Source organism: Chinchilla lanigera, unplaced genomic scaffold, assembly GCF_000276665.1.
Source record: "Chinchilla lanigera isolate Chin_1 unplaced genomic scaffold, ChiLan1.0 scaffold00063, whole genome shotgun sequence".
Classification (NCBI taxonomy): Eukaryota; Metazoa; Chordata; class Mammalia; order Rodentia; family Chinchillidae; genus Chinchilla; species Chinchilla lanigera.
Window position 1 is genome coordinate 5,474,143 of NW_004955464.1, and position 21,353 is coordinate 5,495,495.

The following is a 21,353-nucleotide window of genomic DNA, read 5'->3' on the forward strand; positions in this document are numbered from 1 at the left end:
TTTTTTTTTTGAGACAGGGTTTTGTATGTAGTTCTGACTGGCCTTGAACTCACTTTGTATGCAGGCTGGCCTTGAACTCACAGTGATTCTCCTACCTCAGCCTTCTGAGTGCGGGGATTACAGGTGTATGCCACCACACCCAACTACAATGTCTTGTACTCTTAAGTGTTAGACTGTGTTGTCTCCCCAAGGTCTCACTATGTAGTTTAGGCTGACCTCAATCTTGCAGTGATCCTCGGTCCTCAGCCTCCTACTTGCTGGCATGTGCCGTCACATCCGGCCTGTGAAGTAAATTCTTGAAAATTCCTGAAAATTAATTGAGACCAGTTACTTATTAGAGGCATTCATTCACACCTGCTTTTTTTTTTTTTTTTGTACTGGGAATTGAACATATGCTGAAGAAGCACTCTATCACTGAGCTATATATCTCCAACTCAGTTTGTTTTGTTTTAGACAAGATCTCGCTGTATAGTCCAGGTTGGCTGTAGACTCATGATCCTTCTGTCTCGGCCTCCCAAGTGCTGAGATTATAGGAGTTGCATCACCATACCTGGCCTCTTGCCCCCCCCCCCCCTTTTTTTTTTGTTTTTTTTTTCCGGTACCAAGAATCGAACTCACAACCTCGCGCTTGCCAGGCAGGCACTGTGCCGCTGAACTAAATCCCCAGCCCCTCTTGGCCCTTTTTAAGTTTTGTTTTGATAAAATCTTATCCAACACACTGGCATCCAAAGTTGCCCAGGCTGGCCTAAAACTTGCATTCCTCCTACCTCAGCCTCTCAAATAACTGGAATTATAGGCGTGTGCCATCATGACTGACTTCTTTCTTTTAAGTAATAAATTTTATTGGGTGTATTTGAGGTTTACAACATGTCATAGTGTACAGATAGATAATAAATTGGTTACTGTAATGAACCAAATTAACAGTCTATCATCTCACATTTTTTATTTGACAGGAATAGCTAAACTCCACTTAATTAACAAAAATTCTTACGGTTTTATTAATTATAGTCTTTATGTTGTATCTTAGATCAGTAGACTTACTTGTTCCTTTTACCTATTTGTTGCTTTGTATCTTTTGAACTGCATCTTCCCACCACCTCCCATTTTACTCTTAAGTAAATTTTATTTGTGTCCAGCTTAGAACATACCAAAGTATCTGTGAGGGACAGAGATTGCTGTGGGTAAAGGATGGGTCACTGCCTATTGCAGGAAAGACTTGTGGGGATAGCACAATGCGGTCAGGGTTCAGAGCTCGAGGTAGAGACAGCAGCTTCAGCAGCTCCCCAGGGAGCAGTGTTCAGTGATCAACGCGCTAACAGTGACTGTGGATCAAGAAAGTCAAGAAAGTCGCTAGGTATGAAGGCATTTCATACCTAGCAAAATGTAGCAAAATTATTAATAGTATAATGGCAATGATATGTTACTATTCAAGAACTAAAAAAGCATAATCTTTGATTGTATTCACTTTTTATCCAAAGGTTTAAGAGGAAAGTTTTACACCAGTTTCAGTGCCCTAATTTTGTCAAGGTATTGTATTTTTGTAGTGATGAGGGTAGAGAGGGAAGTCTGTCTCCATCTAAAACATAACTTATGTTCAAAGGGAAAAAGTAAATCTAAACCACCAAGCTGTTACCTTTGAAAGCAATTAATGGAGTCTATTGTGTTTTAACCAAACATTTTAGTTTAAAGGATTTTATATTAAAGGCAATTCAAATACTCCACAACTCAAAGATACTGTTGGAATCTGTTTTGAATAAAATAATAAAATCCAGAAAATCTATTGCAAGGCCTGGAACTCTGCACAGCAGGTTCCACAGCAGAGCAGGTTAAAATCGATGCCTTCCCTTGTCAGTCTCAATTTGCTTTGGTCTTAGAAGGTAGAAGCATGTTGCTACACAGTGCAAGCCTCCTCTTCATTAAATTAAAAAAGGTTTTCATCCAGCTCTTTCAGAAATACTAAATAAGTGAAGATTTCTATTCATTTTTAATTGTTTTGAAAAATATTGACTCTGTGCTCTGTGGTTCACTTAATATGCTTAATGTAAAATAAAGCTTATGCTTTGAATTTATGTTTCATTTAGTGCTGTGCAAGCATCTGCAGAACATCAGAAAAGACTTCAACAGTTCTTGGAGTTCAAAGAATAGTTCAGTAATATAAACTGTGTTCATTACACTGCTGATACAACTACAGACGGTACAGTAAATGTTCAGCATTCTTGGATCAGAAGAAAATGGACTAATTAGATGCTTCCTTTGTCGTGGTGGTTGCTTTGAAAGCTATACTTTAATGGGAGAAATCATGGAAAGAAATTCTCAACAGAATAACCAAAAACTGCCTTTTCTGTACCGATCACTTTTTGTGTGTGTGGTATAATAAAATCTTTATCCAATTTTATAAGAGCATTGATGGCAGTAGAAATGTCTCTAGCTCTTATAACTTAATAACTCAAAATTTTGTAGAATTTTCTTTTAAAAAGAGTGGAGCCACGTCAGAAATTAAAATAGGTGGACTTGATCTGGACTTTCTAATCATTCTGAGACCGGTTCCCTGGAAATTTGAGATATATAACCTTTAAAACACAGTTCATTTACTGCAGGATGAAAATAGTAATAATGGAAAAAAATTCACAGAAAAAAATACTGTCTAAAGGACATGTTTTGTTAATCTGTTAGGTTGTGTTTTTGTTTTCAGGGACAAATTAAATTTGCATGATTGTCCAAAAAAAGTCTCAATTTACAGATGCTAACTATATAAAGGAATGTAGAAAAATTCAGTTCTTAAGTTAAAAGATTAAACATTCACATTTGGTTTTTTGAGAAACAACTAACATGTATGAATTTATTTTGTATCATGCTAGTAAACAATAAGTGTATGGGTATTTTCCCAACTAGTTTTGCTTTCTTTTTCTGGAACAAAACATCAAGGGATGGCAGAGTTTTTCAAGTGAGAGAAGAGGTTTTGCAAGAAAAACCGGGAAGCTTTTCCTTCTTTCTCCACTGTTCATCTTCATTAGATCGAATTACTTGGTGCAGGTTGTCTGGCCTCACAGAGAGAGCAGCTTCTGCCGTGTTAACCGGCTAATTAAAATATAATAGGAAAATCTTTAAAGCCGAAAGCAACTTAGTCGTCAAATACCAAGTGGAACCAAAATGTCAGGGGATTACTGTCCTGGGGAGTGTATTGTGTCCCAGATATGAACAGGTGAGGTCATTTGTTAACTTAGTAGATACAGGTCCTGGTGGGAGATATTCATTGGAATAGCTTTGGATGAGAATGCTCCTTCATAATTCTTTTCCTATTATTTTTCCCCTTTAGAGTCCCCCAGTTTGTCCTTTAAAGCCAGCACAGTATTGTATATAGATCTTTAATGTGGTATAGGTGTCTACCATTTGTCTGTTCCATTAATGTATTATATCTTTACAATAGACTATTTTATATTTTAGCCCCAGGGCCTATTGCCTCTTCAACCAGCACATACTAAATTATAAATGAATCCTGCTAGCCTTTACAGTGTCTTTATGGGACAGTTCCAAGTGGTCAAGTGTTTGGGTGTTTAAGCTGTTGCTATTTGCCGCCGCCTCAGTCCTCCTCCTTTGTGTTTGAACTAGCTGCCTCTCTCTCTGTAGTGCTCACTCGCTCTCTCCTTCCTTCTCCCTCTCTTTCCGCTCCCCTACCTCTCTTTCTGTCTCTGTCTCTCTCTCTCTCTGCTGCTCTCTCATGTAGGCAAACACTCTGTCACTGAGCTACATCCCCACTTCTTTTAAAATTGGTTTTTATTTTTTGAGGCAGGATCTCACTAAGTTGCTCAGGCTGAACCTCAAACTTGTGATCTTCTTCAGCCTCCAGAGTAGCTTGGATTACAGGTGTGTAAAGTTGAATTTGAAATGTAGTATTTTCCTACAGATGACCAGAAGATTGTGGCTAGGTTAACTGAGAAGTCTTGCATTCCATGTGTTAAAGCCTTAGCTGAAGCATTTTGGAAGACAAGTCCTCTTAATGTTCTTCCATTAAAGAAGAATTGTGCTGCTTAGCCATTGGATTCTTGAGACTGAAGATGGAATGATTCCTTTAAACTTCAGTCTGTTTGTATGAAATGTCGGTTAGATTGAGGGTTTTGCAATTTCCCATCTACTTTGGACACTGGTATATTTAATAAGCAATGTTGTGAATGTTTCTGAGATGTTCATTGCTATTTTCTCTCAGGAGATTGTGCTGTGTGCAGAATACTGGCCACATGACACCTGCCTGTTGAATATTGGGAAACTCCTCACAGATCTGTATTGTGCAAAGCAGGCATGGAGGCCAGTTTCTCTTCCAGCTGTGTGTTGGTGATGTAGGTGCCAGCTGTTGTGCCAACAGTGTCATTAAAAAGAGCTCCTTCTGTGCGCGAGGAGGACCTGAGGGAGACCAGGAGGAGAGATGTGTTTCCTTTGCTGACGTCACATTCTGCCTGTGAGTCCTGATGCCATGACACCGGCCTGAGAGTTAGAGTGTTTGTAAAACCTTTCCCTGCTCTCGATACGAAACATGATGGTATCGGCTCTTGTCATTCTGCTTGACCTTCATCGAAGGCGTAAAGCTTCAAAACTTTACTGAAAAATTGAGAAACTGCCCTGGAACAAACCTTGCACAGTTGAGCAGGCATAGATGGACAACAGTTCATTTCTTTGCTGGATTCCTTCCTTGGCAGTTGTTTTCTATGCCTTCTTATAAATATTTATGACACTTTATATCCTTTTGTATCATTGATACTAAGTTGGGTTAAAAAAAATAAATCGACAATTTTTAAAAATGGGACAGTGAACTAAATAAAATGTGTGTGTCTACAAGTGCAATTATTAATTTTCTGTGTGTGTGTTTCTTTAAACCATTGGAATTTAGTCTTGAGTTGTTGCTTGTGAAACCTGAAAAGGTTTAACCCTTAAGCAGTCAGCTTTTGCCCTTGGCCAGACTATTTGGTGGGTGATCTGTGGTTAGCATAACCCCAAAAGTCCCTTTGTTGTCTTGGCTGTCTTTCTTCCAAAGCTAAAACAAAAGGTCCAGGTGCTGAAAGCCACCCTTTAATTGAGGTCTCTTTTCTTGCCAAAATTGTGTGTCTGAGTGGATCATATTCTCCTAGACTAACAGTTATGTCTGTCAGCTTTACTTAAATGAGACCGAATTTCACCGCTGGGTAGCAGAGGCAGTAAGGCCCTCTGCTCCCTCTATTACTCTCCCGGTCCATAGTTGTCTTTCTTTACAACCAGCTTAAAAACACAGATGGCTTTCATTCACTAGTTAACAGTCTGACTATTCTTAGCAAGTTGACTTCCATCTTCAAATAAGCAAATCATTTACGGTGTTGAGCAGAAAGGGGATAGACGAGTACCTCTGTGGTTCATTCATGTTCCTAAGCAACCCTGGCAGCTGCTGTAGTGATGATGTACAGGATGGTGTGGAGCTGGCCAGTAACAACATTTATGGACTGTCTGTCACAGCACACATGTGGGAGATGCGCTAAGCGCAACAGGCCCTGCCCTCGAGTGGTTTGCAGTCTCATGCGGGTGCGTTTGAGTGTGGTGCTGCCAGTTTCTATGTGGCATAGTCACATGGGGTGTTTCTTCAACGTGCAGAGTCTGGCCTCTGCTTCAGTGCACTCTAGGTGTGGGCTGGTTCTGAGGTGAAGTTTTTAACAGAGTCTGAGCAGATGGTCGGAAAATCACATGGTGAGAAGGGTTTGTTCTAGAGAAGTTCTGTCTTCACTACGCATTAGAATCACTTGGCGAGCTTATTAAAACAGATAACTGGTCTCACCTCCGGAGTGACTGATCAGTAAGTCCGGGGTGGGGCCAAAACATCTGCATTTCTAGTAAGTGTAAGCTTTATTTTGAGAAGCAATTGTCGTTGATTTGTCATATGGTATTCTCTCATGAGTGTCTGAAGAATAAGTGCTATAAAGTGGAGTTCTCCCAGCTGATTTATTTATTGACACAGCTAGATAGTAAAGGTAATGAAGGGATGTGGGCAAATATGCAGGTTTTATATGCTTACCTTGAAATGATAGCAGTTGATAAGATGTACATTGATGTACATTGTTTTCATGCCATTATATTCCCTTTACCTGGGTCTTTTTGCAAACTTCATTCTTTAGAATGAACATAGCCTTCCCACATATTCCTGGATAGATTTCAATGTGTTTTTTCAATGCTTTGTTATTATTACATTGAATTAAACTGACTATATACCTGCTTCCCTTTGTAGATTGTGATCATTCCTTCCAGGATTTGAGTCACATCTTTTTTTTTTTTTTTTTGAGACTCGCTAGTAGTTCAGGCCGGCCTTGAACTCATTATGTAGTCCAGGCTGGCCTCAAACTTGTGGCAGTCCTGCCTCAGCTGCACGAGTGCTGGGATGATGGTGTGCACCACCGTGCCTGGCTTTCAGTCATAATCTTTAGCAAACCTTTGTCTGTAGTCCTGAAGTTGAGAGGGTTATTTATTGATAAGATTGATGACAAAATGTATTTGCAGCAAAACCTGACATGAACTAATGTGACTATGCTTACATTTTATTGTCATGTCTCGATTATGAGTTGCTGTTCCGGAGTCTAGTGTGATGTCATATAGGAGTATTTCCTTTTCACAATCTAAAAAATTCTTTATTCTGAAACACCTGACTTAGCATTTTAAAACAAGAAATTGAAGACTCACTTTTATAAAATTACTCTATTCATTCGACATTCACTCATTGCCTGCTGCACACAAGGCCCTGCAGTAGGTACCAGCGGTACATAGTTGCAGACCTTGTGCTCAGAGTTTATCTTATGTGAGAACAAAGTGGAAGCGATTTTTGCTTGCAAAGAACCATTTTTGTGCTTATTTCCAAAGTTGGTGTGTCTTGATACTGCTGTCTCACGGTTGCCTCAGCAGCTGCTCTGCTTCTAGCCTGCGCTCTAATAGTTGTTGATTACATTTGTGTCCCCTCCTTGTCACTAAATACCGTATGTCCTATCATGTCCTGGTGGTAGCCCACTTTGTCACCTGCCTTATTTTGCAGTGCGGTGGGGTTTCACCTTGCTCCCAAGGGCTCATTTTCTCCCTGTATATGTGTAGCTTTCCAGATACTCTTGATCATGTGTTGCAGATAACCCTGAAATCCAGTGGGCTGTCACTGCAGAGAAACAGTAGAAGATGACTTCTAAACCACAGGTCTTTATATTGATATTTTTTGAAGCTGTGCTGACTCCTGATTGGCTTATCCTTTGAGCTCTCAGTCCATTAGTAACAGTCCTCAGTAATACCTTTTAGTATCTCAATCCATTAGTAATAGTTGACAGATCTCTTCGTTTGCGAAGACTCTTAGTTGAACGGACAGAATCTCTACCTTTTATTAGCATAAACATATAAAGGAGAGTTGATCCTAAGGGCACAGGAAAGTCTTGTAAGCCCAAGTAGATTGACTTTTCTTTTTTTGGACTCAGTCTCACTGTATGGTGCAGGCTGGCCTTGAACTCGCTTATGTAATCCAGGCTGGCCTCAGACTCGCAGTGATCTTCCTGCCTCATCCTCCTGAGTGCTGGGATTCATCCTGAGCGTTCGCCACTACACTCAGCCTTAGATTGGCTTTTAGGCCCCATGAAGAACCTGAAAGCTCCCAGGTTCTTTAAAAGGTTTTGAGTTTCTCTTTATCAGTGCTTTAATTCTTTCTCCTTGCCAATGGTTTTCTACCACTAGCGCCTGCGTTCACTTGTAATAGAGACTGATGATGCGTTTCTACCTGCCAACCTCATTCCTGATTGAAAGGCATGAACCCTGATGGATCAAGTATCCAAGGTCTAGATAGGCTTGAGGGACAAGGTCATGCAGTGCCAACATGGCTTTTGAGAACCACCTATGTGGATGAGAATGATGTGGAGAATGTGGGTAGTACCCTGAGTATCCCAAGATAAGAGCAGAATTTGGGTTCAAGGCCTTCAAAGATGAATTGGTAAATTTTCCTTCAGGTGGGGATCCCAAAGTGCTGTACTCTAGAGCAATGATGGCGAACCTTTTAGAGATAAATGCTCAAAGTGCAGCCTAGAACCCACTCATTGCAAAGCGCCAACACTGCAAGTAAACCTGAATACTGAGGTTTTCATTTAGAAAAAAAACAACTCATACACCAACATCTTTTCTCTTAAAAACAAGTACCATGCGTGCCGTAGGTTCCGTACCACTGCCCTGGAAGACATGTTGACAAGGAAGATTGCAAATACTGTAGTTGAGTTAGAATCCTCATTAAATTAGATGATCTCTGGGTCCTAGCAGAAGCTGTCAGAAATCTTCTGGGGGCCAGACAACACCTGAGACCTCAGTTATAGCTACAAACAAGTTCGCAAATACACTGTCTGAACACACTTAAAAATAACCAGACACTAGAGAACACAACACGAGTGAGAACCAACAAAAGCAACAGAGAATGGACTATAGAGGTTCCAAATATTAGTTACCAAACAGTAAGATAATTATGAATACCGTGTTCAATAAGATTACAAGAGATTTTAATTCATTAGAAACTGCATGTACAATTTATAAGTTTATTTTTAAAGTGTATATAAAATTTGAAAAAAAAAAAAAAAAAAAAAAAAAAAAAAAAATTTAGACCAGAAAAAAAAATTCTGAAATGAATCTACTGACCTAAAATTCTACCTCCAGCTTTAATCTTCAAAAATGGTGGGGTAACTGAAGACATTTTCAGGCCAGCAAAAGCTGATAATTTGTTAGTTAATACTATGAAAATATATACTTTATAAGGCAGATTTTTTAGGGAGAAGAAAGAAGGATGGTCAGAGAAGCAGGAAGAAACTGGGATAATGGTAAGTATGAGTACTGACGTAAAAAACAGGGACTTTTGGGGCCTTAAATACAGAGAATTAGAGTGCACATCGCAGCAGTAGCTACGTCAGTATTTAGGAGTTAAAAGGTGAAGTCTTTATATTGTTGGGGAGAGTAAAAGTACCAATAATAGGCTTACAATATAAATTGTATAGCCACTATAGTAATAAAAGTTCTAAGCTCAGACATGGAAAGAAGTGGAATAACCAAAAATAAAGCAAAAGAAAATAACCAGGAGTGAGAAAAAATATAAATTGGTTTGGACCCATAGAAGGCACATAGTAAAACATTTTAAGACAAACACATTAGTAATTACATAACAGGCTAAATGTTACAATGAAAAAGCAAAGATAAACTGAATTTAAAAATTTAACTTTGTTATTAATGTGAGACATCTAAAACATAGTGATAGATACATGGAAAAACATACAATCATGTATAAATCTGGTATCGTCATGTGCCTTGGACAAAGTATACTGTAAGGCAGAACATGTTACTAAAGGCCCTTCAGAGTAATAAAAGTTTGAGTTTATGCAGAAGATACAGTTCTAAATATTCATGCACCTAAAAACAGCATCAAAGTACAAAAAGTACAGCAGTGTGGACAAAAGAGGAGTGCGCACTTCAGAGAGTTTATCCAAATGGCTTTTAAGGGAAGTAGGCATTCAAAACCATTAGTTGCGAGGGAGATACACATTTAAAGTACAGTGAAATACTGTTAGGTATGAGGGGCAAAAGATTAAAATGGCTTAACAAGTGATCAAGATGTGGAGAATTTAACTTATATAATTGCTGGAAGGCATAAGAAAACGTATCTACCCTAGGTTCTGTCTGTTCCACTAACTAGTATATACCCAATAGCAAAGGCTATATACTCTCCAGAAGTCATGTTTACAACATCTCTTGTGGTAGATTTTTTTACAGTAGTTGAAGATAGGAAACAATTCAAGTGTCAGTGAACAGAATGGGTAAGTAGATTATGCTTACCCTCACAATGCAGTATTACATTGCAGTCAGAAGAGTGAACGATTGCTATGTGTAGTAACGGGAAAGAAACTCATGATATTAAGCAAAGAAACCAGATCCAAAGTAATATGTATATACAGTGATTGCACTTATTTCACAAAGAAAACAATAAAAGAACAGTGGTCCTGGGGAAGGAGATAGAATGTTTTCTTGGGAGGGCATGAGAAGTGCTTCTGAGGAAATGTCTCTTGATTTAGATTATGTGGGTGTATTCATGTAGAACTATTGAACCAGCTGTATGAGATTTGTGTACTTTCATGTACATTGCCTTAAATACACAAGAATCAGTAGAAAAAGCATATTTGAATGGTGTAAGCAGCAAACCTGATCTGCTGGGCACTTCATTCTTTTCAAGCTCATGTTGAATGTTTACGAATCTGCCTATATGCCATTGCATAAAGCAAGTCTCAACAAATTTCAAAGGATTGAAATAATTTAAAGTATGTTTGTCCATAAGACTATTAAGGTAGAAATGAATTAAAAATGGTAATTTGATCACTGGATGTTTTGAAATTAAGAAATAACACAAGTCATCCACAGGTCATGGAGGAAATCATAGGTAGATATAGAAAGATATAGACGCTGAGGAGATAGAGCTGAAGGCATTCTTAGAGGGAAATCTGTACCTTACTTGCATATATTAGAAAAGAAGGCTGGGCATGGGTGAGCTAATAAAAATTAGAAAATGAATTTAATCACTTCAGACACTTCTATACTTTTTTAGGTTGTGATCTATGATGATGACAATTTAGTTTCATCTTTTGGAGGCCCATGAGTTCCTTGGGTTCAGATATCGTGTCTTACTCCTTAGATCCGTAGTGCCTAGTAAAGTACTTTGTACATCGCTCATATTGGTGGGTGTAGACTGAATCAAGCTCATCATTACTGTCTTAGGGCTGTTCCTAACCCTGGGTCTCAGACTCAGACATTCACAGAGGAAGGGGCTGTGGCCAGGGGATAAGGGAGGTCAGTGGTGTGTGTTGGGGGCGCTGCAGCAGGGGAGGGACCCTGTGGTCATGTCGCTGGCTGCCTGCTGCTCCTGAGAGTGCAGGCCCAGGATGGCCAGATCTTCCTGTTTGCTTATGAAGTAGAAACTGGATTTTGATATGAAATCTCCACTTTTAAAATGTTAGCAACTAATTAATTTTTTAAAAATACATCGAGTGCCAAACCAAACTACACAGCCCCGTGACTGCCAGTTTACAGCCCCTTTTTTATTTCACACCTTCAGAGGTGGGAATGTGTTTTATAGCTGAAGATCCCAGCCAGCAGACTCTGGAGCAGCCTCTTCCATTAAGCTTTTTACTTTCCTGAATAAAAGGGTCCAGGCTGCTTCCTAATTGGTTCTCTGGGTCTTATCTATAAGAAGTTTGCAGGGTTTTTTAAAAAAAGCCTTTTTTGTAGTTAGTTATTCCTCCCAGCTGAATCAGACCTATGCTCCCAGTGATCCCCACCCCCTTTGTTGTAACATTCTTAATGATGCATTCTGACTCTTTCACTGTGTCTTCTACACATTTGTCACCACTTCTGCTTTTGGATCTTCATGCTGGAAAATCTGAGGCTTACATGGAAGATTGATTTTTAATGCCCCTTGCGTTGTTTTTCTGCTATAACATTTGCATGCAATTACGGCATTTTAAAAATAGGAGACCACTGAGTTTGAAAAAAGAATCTTCTGGGTGGATGAGCAAATGCAAAGGCCAGCCTTTTATTCTGTTAACATCCCTATTACATCGTGGTAACCCTTGTGACGATTTCTGCCCCTTGTAGTGCAGTACCTGGTTTTTGTTCCAGAGATAGGGATCCAGCCCTGGAGGACTCAACCCTTGCTCAATCATGGAAGTTGATTGGAAGGCTCATGTTTTTCACTGGCCAGCAGAGGTCACTATTTTGAAGTTGTCAGAGGAACAGTTGTGTCTAGTCCAGAGCATCTCTTTCGTTTGTGGAAGGTTTTATGCACAGTACTGTGGGAGATTTTTAAATCCATACTTTTCTGTGTTCTCCAAGTACTCTACCAAATGATTTATTTGTGTATCTTACATTAAAAAGTGCCAGTGCTTTGAGTAGACTAGATAGTTGCTCATGGAGTCTTATCAGCTACCATCCGTTGAGTACTTACTGTGTGGGAGCCTGTGTAGGGTTGCACACGCTACATGTGACATCGTGGTAACTGTCTTCCAGAGCTGTCTGAAGTTTACCTCAGAAGGACCTGAGACAAGAAGTAAATCGTTTACTTACAGACACAGTTAATGGAGATGCATCCTATGTAGGGAGATCTGTATTCAAAAGCAAGGTCTTCACTGTCTTGGGAGATGTATTTTTTTTTCCCTTAAAGTATTTCAGCAGCTTGGAACAGCAACCATCAGGAATGTATGAGGGGAGTGTGTATTTTTGTAAGCAAAACCTCAGAAGGAGCTTGATGATTTTTCCCCTTGCAAGGTTCAGCCCCCATCTGCTGGAAGAAGCTAGGCTGCCTCTTGGTCTTCTTTGAGCAGGGGAACTGTGGTGTTTGTCAGGCTTTGTTCCTTCTCCAGATGGAAACAAATATTAATGATACATTGTCTCCAGAAATGTTCTGAGCTTAAGACTTATTTAGTAAATAAAGTCTACTTAAAGATTTGTTACTTCAGTTTACAAGGCCAGCTGCAAACTTCCTAACTTTGAAAAGAAATAAATAGTTTGTGGATGAAAAGATAAATCTGCTTTAGTGGACTTTTATGTATTCATGTTTTAAAATTAATCACCAGGATTTTCCATAAAGCTGGAAAGATCTGAGAGGACTGCTGTGTTCCTCACTGGGTAATGCCTGGTCCATTTGACCCTCTTCACTGAGACCAGTAAGAAAAGGCTTTGTATTTTGCTAAGACACTTGATTCTGGAGGCTTACAAATTGGCCTGGTATTCCATCTCTCATTTCAAGGGTTTTTTTTTTTTTTTTTTTTTTTTTTTTAATTGCTATTAACCATAACAATTATTAGAATAGAAAGCCAAATTGTTGTTTATGTTTTCTTAACTAGTAGGGTGAAGCTGACTTATTTTTGTCCACCGCAAATATTTAGAAAGTAGTCACAGGGACAGCTAGTAGATCCAGTAGCAGTACTTAAACGCAGAGCAAATGGCTTTATCAACTAGACACTTACACCCGGATTTTAATTAGAGGCAAGCTGTGGGAACTGGTTAAAGGACACCAGTTTGGTTGGCATTCATGTCCTCATTCATTCATTTAGTAGCCACGCATTGAGCGTCTGCCACATGGTGCCCGTCTTCTGGGCACTGGGAACCAAACAGTGAATAAAGCAAATGAACTTAGCATCCGAGGGGATGGATCCAGACAAACCAGCAAAGGCCATGTGGTGAGTACGCTGAAGAACAAATGCAGAGAGGACAGCCGAGTGGAGTTTTATTTTAGGTAGGATGGTTGGGAAGATTTCTGCGATAAGCCACTTAGAGGCAGAGGCCTGAAGGGGGTAAGGGAGAGAATATGTGTGGGTATGAGGGGGTGGTCCAGAGTTCCCAAAGCAGACAGGCCCCAGGCAGGAGCTGGTGAGCTCCAAGGTAGTGAAGAGGGTGTGGTGTGCCGGCCCAGGGGTGTGTGTGTCTGTGGTTAGGTCAGAGGTGGCCTGGGCAGGCAGTAGCTCTGGGAAGGACTTTGCTCTCACTCCTGATGACAACCATTGAAAAGTTCCGAGGGAAAGAAGTAGCGTGGGCTAAAACCTTACCCTTTTAAAGGTTGTCTGGCTGTTCTATGGAACACAGACAGAGCGAAGAAAGGATGGCTGACAGGAATGAACACAGGGAGCTGTTCAGGATGGTGCTGCTGTCGGCCTGTGAGAGGGTGGTGGCCGGGCCAGAGGGAGGAAAGGGAGGGAAGTGGGCAGATTTGGCCCACTCTAAAGGAAGAGTTGACAAATTGCTGGTGGAAGGGTTGTGGGGTGTGAGAGAGTCATTAGTATCGACTCCAAGGTGTTTGCTCCTAGCAGCTGGTGGGATGGAACTGTCCCTTGCTGAGACAGGAGCAGACTTACAGGGGCAAGGGACAGTGAGGTGGGTTAGTCAGATTTGGCTACACTGAGCTGAAAACTCAAAGTGGCAGCGTAAGTAAACAGCAACTTAATTTTTCCTCAAATAAGATCTAGAATTAGGCTGTCCAGAGCTGCCATGGTAACATCCTGAGGTCATCGGGGACTCAGCCTCCCTCCAGGCAAGGGGAAGAAAAAAGGCGGGGAGCATGGAAAGCCTCCCTTTAAGGAGACTTCCTGAAAGGCCATAAGCTTCTGCTTCCACCTCACTGGCTACAGTGTAGTCACATGGCCACATCTGCTAACAAGGGAGCCTAGGAAATGCACCCTGGAGAGAAAGCAAAGAGTAAATATCCATGTGGGCTGCCAGCAGGCTGCTAGGGTTCACTTTGGGAAGAGAAGCATTGTAATCTTACCTCTGGTACTATGTAGCTTTGTGACCTTGGCTAAGATTCCATACACTAAATCTGTTTCAACTGCAAAGTCAGAGAATTGGATTGAATGATTTGTTTTGTTTTGTTTTGAGACAGGATCTTCCTGTATAGTTCAAACTGGTGTTGAATTCACTGTGTAGCCCAGGCTAGCCTCGAATTTGCAGTAATCTTCCTGCCTTAGCCTCCCCAGTATTGGGATTACAGGGATGTGCCACCACACCTGGTGCTAGACTGAATGATTTTTTTTTAATTAATCAAGTTTATTGGCACATTTTAGGTATACATAATGATCACATTCATCATAGGGAATTTGTACCTGTACATGATATAAACTTTTTTTTCCCATTTTCCTACCCTCCCTTCAACCCCTCTTTGATTTTTAAGTTCATTTCCAACTGTAACATTGCATGGGTCTTTGAATTTGGCATACAGGAAGGTAAGTATGGGTTTTATGAAAGAGATAAAATGTCTTTGAAGAAATGATTATGCAAGAAAATGTCTATGAAGAAGTCAACACTGATTTTGTAATTGGAAGATTACTTTCAAACTTACATATGAATATTATTGCATTCTATTTTTAGAATGCTTTCCGCATGTAGATACAGATTTTACTATGTGCCTAAAGAGAAATTTATGAATTAAATAAAAATACTTATGTGTATGCATAAACTTGCTATTTATTTTATAAGAAAAAATTTAATAAAAATATGAATAATCAACTATAGTGATGTCTTGGCTTATAAACTTAATCTGTTTTACAGTTTTGGAGCAGATGGCTGCATCCGAGTTTGTGAGGGGAAGATGGCCATTGTTGGGTTTGTCAGACAGTGCAGAGTTTGGGAACTCTGTTTTTGTGAAAGCAAAATTTTGCCGGACTCTGTTGTCTGTAAACGGAATTATTCACAAATAGAAGTGTTTTTCACAAATAGAAGTGTTTGTACCGAGAACATTACTGTATTCATTTCCTTAGTCATATACATTGTTTCAGCCTCATTTACCAACTTTTGGACCTGTTGAATCCTTTTTTTTTTTGGGTCTTTTTGAGACAGGGTCTCAAAAGGCTGGCCTTGAGCTCACTTTGTAGTCCAGGCAGGTCTTGAACTCATAAGGTTCCTCCTGCCTCCACGTCCCGAGTGCTGGGATTACAGGTGTGCACCACCACGCATAGCTGAATCAATTTAGTACATAGCAACGTCTCTCATACACATATAAAGTCCTTGACTTCAAGGGGTGAGCAGTTAGCCGGGTGTGGTGGTGCATGCCTGTAATCCCAGCACTTCAGGAGGCTGAGGCAAGAGGATCACAAGTTGGATCTCTGCTTGGGTAACTCAGTGATTTAGTGAGGCTCTATCTCAAAATAAGAAATAAAAGAATGGTTGGGGATGTGGCTCTGTAGGATTCTGGTCTACACTGAATGTGTACAATGGTGTCTGCAGCCCCGGACTTGAAAACATCTGCTACAGGATGTGATACTGTGCATCTCAGAAATAACCAGCTCCTTCACCTGTGTGAGGAACTCATACTGTCCCAAGCTGTTCAAATCTTACCGTTTTTATTAGCAGCATTAGATGCTTTTTATAGCATTATAAATTCCTTGCAAAGAAATTCAAATTTCTATGGCAGTGGTGTGTGACACACTCGAGGAAGGGGCCTGACTTGGCCTGGCCACGGTGACATCTTTGCTTCTGGAAGCCACTGTGAAGGCCGCAGAATGCCTAGAGCCACCCAGGGGAGTTCCAGACTCTCAAACTGCTCTTCTGGACACCTAGCCTTGCCTCCCATACTCCCATCCCGTTGCCCACACCTCAAGCCTGCTGCCCAAGTGAAGCTGCCTTCGGCCTCTTCTGCCCATCCCCACCCTCCTGGCACCAAGTTCCGGCGCCTCAGCACTCTTTCTGAACTTCTGCCTATTGTTCCAGCAGCCACTCTTCTTCTTCTCAGTCCATCTTCCACATGGCAGCTGTAAGACTTCACAACAGAACGGATCGAGTCCTTCTCTAGCCTAAAAGCTTCCCCTTTCCAGTCTTAGCCAGTGCCCTCGCTCTATGCGACCTTCTCTATCTGGCCAGAAAGCGTTTCCTCAGCCCTAGCCAATAGATCCTCGTCCTGTTAGGTCTGAGCTTAGCCAGCAGCCCCCAGGAAAGCCTTCTGTGGCCTTCAGAGGGGGTCCACCTCCCACCCCTCACCTCTCCTGTCCAGTTCGCATGGAATGCTTTTCCCTCAGCACCTGGGTAATGAGTTGGGTAATGAGTTGAGGGCTGTGTCCACTGTGTGGAACTGGCTGTTCATCACCAAGGAGCGAGCCCGGCAGGTCCATGGGAGGCATCCAGGCGGGGTTGCAGACGCCAATGGAGACTGTGCTGGATGACAGCACATGTGCTTCCGCCTTCCACTCTTATCACTGCCTTCTGGCTTGTGAATGAGGTTTGGAGGGTCTGTTCTTTTCCTTCTCAGAGACACAAATCCCACTGTGAGCTCACCGAAACCATGTGCCTCTTGGCCATTTGTCTATCTTTTCTGAAGAGATATTTGTCAGAGTCCTTTGCCCATGTTTTGATCAGATTGTATCTTTGTTGTTGAGTCATAAAAGCTTCTTACATATATTCTGCAGCCTAACACTTATTAGACATATAATTTGTAGATGTCTTCTCCAGCTCTATATTCGTTTTTTGTTTTTTGTTTTCCTGAGACTGGGTCTTGCCACTTTGCTGAGGCTGGCCTTGAACTCCTGGGCTCCAAGAAGGCTGCTGCCTTAGTCTCCTGAGTAGCTGGGAACACACACCTGTATCTAGCTTGGTTGTCTTTTCACAACTTTAATAATGGCCTTTGATGAGGACAAGTTTTAAGTTTTGATGAAGTCCATTTTATCTACTTTTTTTATTGCTCATGTTTTTCATGTCATATCTAAGAATCCATTGCCAAATCTAAAGTTAAAGAGATTTTACCCCTACGTTTTCTTCCACGTGTTTTGTGGTCTTCACTCTTGTATTTAGGTTGTTGTCCATTCGAATTACTCTCTGTGTATGGTGTGACACAAGAGTCCTACTTCATTCTTTTGCACATGGATATCTCATTGTCCCAGTATGCACACATAGATACACGTTTTTTTCTAGTTCTAAGGACTGACTCCAGGGCTTTCACATCGTGCTGCATCCCCAGCCCTTCTTTATATTTTCAATTTTGAGATGGGGTCTCACCAAGTCACTAAGTGGCCCAGGTTCAGCTTTGATCTTTCTACCACAGCCTCCCAGAATGCTGGGATTACAGGCAGTGCCACCCCACCTGACTCCAATATCATTTGTTAAAGAAATTATTCTCTGCTCCATAAGTGGTTTAGGCAATCTTAGATACACAGGAGGCAAACACTCTTAAATGTGAGAACTTTGCCAAATCATTTATTTATTTATTTATTCGTCTTTTATTTGAGACAGGGTCTCATTATGCAGTTCAGGCTGGCCTCGAACTCACAGCAATCCTCTTGCCTCAGCCTCCTGAGCACTGGGATCATAGGCGTGCACCACCATGCCCAGCTTAAATCACTTAATTTTTAAATTTTATTTCCTCACCTAGAAAGGGGATGGTAACCTGTTTATCTCAGAGATCTTGCCAGGATTAAATGAGATCACATGTCGGAGACAGCACATACAACAGAGTAGATTCCTCAGTGAATGTTAACTCTTCCCTCTCTGCGACAAACAGAATCAGAGCGAGCAGTGTACCACCTGTCACAGCTCCTCCTTTCTCACGTCTGCACTGCACAGGAGGTCTTACACAGATACAAGCGTGAGCATGAGAATGAAGTAGTGGTCAGTCTCTAATAGTTTAGTTGGTATTCAGCAAATACTTTCTCTTGCTCACTTGGTGTGAGAATCTCTTCTAGGTCTTGTAGGGGAAAGGCTGCCCCTGCCTTCACAAAGTTCAATCCAGAAGCAAAGATGGACTGTTAAATAGTTATAAAACCATGCTGGAAGTTCTGAGACAAAGTCCAGCAGACAGTGCAGGAAAGAGAATTCAGGGAAAGCTTTTAGGGAAAAGTGACACTTGAGCTGGGTATTAAACAGCCTGAAGCCAGGATTATGCATGGCAGGTGAGAGGAAGAAGGGTTCACGCAGGAAAAACATCAACTATACTGCTGCGAAGGCACAAAAATGCCTTCTGGGTTCTGCGAGATGAAGACTCTTCCAGGGTGCTTGAAACATAGGGCAGGGCAGAGGACAGAGACAGAAAATGTTTTGACTATTTACACAGCATTTGGGGAGCTGGTAATGATCCTTAAACAGGGCAGTTCCACAGTCAGATCTATGTTTCATAGGCAGATGGGGAGACCAATGTGAACAATGGGTAATTAGGAGGAGGCAGCAAAGGAGGAGGTTGAATGCTGTGAGAACTGGGAGAAACGTAGGACGGAGAGAAGAGGGGTTTTAGGTGGATTTATGACAAATCAGATATGGGAGAGGGCCTAGGGCAGTGATGGCAAAACTTTTAGAGCTTTCAATGAGAACAAACAGCCTGCTGTAGCACTCATGCCATTGATTCGCCACCACTGACCTAGGATAGGTCTTAGATTTCAGCTTTGGGGAACTCGGCCAAGGAGCCATTCACCGAGGGAGGGACATAGGAGCGAGGAGCAAAGTAAGGAAGAAAAGAGTGCTGTCGGCTGGCAGGTGGGTCCCAGTGGAGAGGTCCAGCAGACAGACTACATGGGACAGCAGTACAAAAGGGGGTTCAGATCAGAACATGGGTTAATCTGAGCCCACTGAAGTGAGAAGTGGGCTTTGTTCTTGACAATTAAAATGTGAATGAGTTTTACTTTAATATTTAAATATTGTTAGCGTGTTTGTGGTACATAATAATTGCACTCACCTTGGTGCATATCCATATCACAGTCTTGACCATTGTTATCCCCTTCCCCCTGCCCTCTCTTGAGTTTCATTTTAATCCCAAAATAATAAAGAAAAGCTGTAGTTCATAATTGCAGTGCTCACCTAACTCCTGTGGAAAGGGAAGGAGGAGAGTGTACATTGTTAGAAGATACAAACAGTGTAGAAGAGCATAAAAATGGAAAGTGCAGGCTTCCCCCAGTTCCCCTAATGACTATTAACAGTTTCTTGTGACTCCTGGGAAAAAGGACAAGGACGTATATTCTGAATATCTCCTGAGGGAAACTCCCCGTCCTGAGCAGATGAACCTTCCCATTGCTTTGCTGGGCTTCACAAGCCCATCTCCTGCTGGGGTGTCCCTGTGAACCTGCTGAGGAGAGGCACAGTCCCAGTGTCCCTAGCTCGAGTAAGTTGGCAGCCCTGGCTAGGTTTACAGTACAGAACATCTAAATGACTTGCTGCGTTTGGAAATTTGGAGACCCTGTTTGCCTGCTGGTCCAGTTGTTTAAGTGACTCATTCAGCAAATGTTTTCAGGGTCCCAAGTAAATGTGCAGCACTGTGTGTGTGTGTGTGTGTGTGTGTGTGTGTGTGTGTGTGGTGGGTAGGGAAGACAAAGGACTCAGCTTCTGGTCTCACTCAAGGATAGAACTGGAAAGGCTAGAACTCTAACCTTGCTTTATGAGGGGCAGACAGACCAGGCAAGAGGTTATAATTTGACTAAAGCCACGTGGCCTGTTGGCAGCCAGCTCCCGCAGGTCAGAGGAGCATGTGGGTGGGGGTGCGGGCACCTGGTGGCATTGATGGAGGGTTAGTGAGTTCCTCTTGCTCCTTTCTACTCTGCCCCTCCTGCCATAAAAGTAGCAACAGTTCCCAACTCCAAATCCCCAGACAGAGGCGGGACCGGGACACCCAAGCAGGGTTTGGCCAGTGTGTTCCAGGCACCATGGTTGACGCCTGAATTTATCAGGGGCAGTGGGCATGGCACAGGAGGAAGAGCACTGGCTTTGGGGTCAGGAAGCCTGCACTCTGTTGCCAGGTCTGCCACACCCCACCACATTGCTGCTAGCCAGGGACATCCTCTCCTCCCGATGTAGGGTGGGTCTAACCAAAACTCCAAGGTCCTTCCTACCGTTTGCTCTTTGTAAGATACTGTGTTTAATAAGTGACAAGACATCAAATCTTATAATTTTTAAAATCTTGGTTGCCCCAAATTCTGGGAATGCTGCTCAGGTGTCTTACCCTTTCAGAATCCTGTGGAGTGAACGCTACCTGTGGTGCGGTAGGAAGGAGCTCCAGATACTTTTTTCAGTTTGAGACCAAGTCCAAAGAGACCAGACCCCAAAAGCGCGGCAGGACCCCCGGGCCGTCCAGAATTCAGCACACTGTGCTCAAGGGAGGTGTAGACTCCAGAGCCCTAGACGACCTGCAGAACCCATTTCGGGCTAAGGGGCGCTGGATCCTTTGGTAACCCTGGGAGAAAGGCCAGGCCCGGGTGAACACCCCTACTTTATACAAAAGGAGACTGAAGCTCAGAGAGGGAATCTGAGCCATTGCGTCTAGGGACCATGAAGCCTTACTAGCCCAGCGCTTTTTCCTGCACGTGGCTCTGGCCCTCCAGAGACACTGCTGTTTGGGAAGGGGGGGGGCAAAGCAGGGGTACTGGGTACAGGCACTTTGAGACCCCTCGACTACACGAACTCTTTTCTGGGGAAAGCACTTACCACAAAAGCAAAAGCGTGAGAAAGTGCGCCAAGAAGCCTGGGTTCGCTCCTGGATTCGCTGCTACCTCGCGTGAGTTCTTCAGGGAGCTGGGTGGATTGAACCAGAAAATTTCGCCTCTGTCGTTTCCGTGTTAGTTAGCAGGTATCGCGTTCCCAGGTGGCCCAGGAGAAAGCCCGACCGCGAGTGTGTAAGGATCCCGGCCGGGCCGCAGGGGCGCGTTCGGTCGTCCGCACGGTGCCCGTGTCCTCCGCACTGCCCCGGGTCCGGTCCGGCTCCGCGGCCCAGGGCGGCAGGCCAGACAAGCTGGGATCCGCTCGGCCGCCGTCTGTCAAACCCGCGGCCCGGCCCCGCCCAGACCCCTGCGAGGAGCCCGCCCTCGGGCAGCGATTGGCCTGGGCCGGCGGCCGCGGCGAACCAG

General features: G+C 42.5%; 1 protein-coding gene and 1 long non-coding RNA gene across 2 annotated transcripts in view; one reads left to right on the plus strand and one right to left on the minus strand.

Annotated features, from left to right (window-relative positions):
• Positions 1–2,515, plus strand: part of Ndc1 (NDC1 transmembrane nucleoporin) — a 51,948-nt gene extending 49,433 nt beyond the window's left edge. The window contains exon 18 of the mRNA XM_005398557.2: positions 2,082–2,515. Within this exon, the coding sequence (XP_005398614.1) occupies positions 2,082–2,145 (64 nt within the window). The 3' untranslated portion in view covers positions 2,146–2,515. The remainder of the gene's footprint in view (positions 1–2,081) is intronic.
• LOC106150099 overlaps positions 1–21,249 on the minus strand; it is a 24,779-nt gene extending 3,530 nt beyond the window's left edge. The window contains exons 1-3 of the long non-coding RNA XR_001236707.1: positions 20,935–21,249; positions 11,999–12,088; positions 217–306 (exon numbers count right to left, since the gene is read on the minus strand). This is a non-coding gene — a long non-coding RNA (uncharacterized LOC106150099). The remainder of the gene's footprint in view (positions 1–216; positions 307–11,998; positions 12,089–20,934) is intronic.
• Between the last annotated feature and the right edge of the window lie 104 nt (positions 21,250–21,353).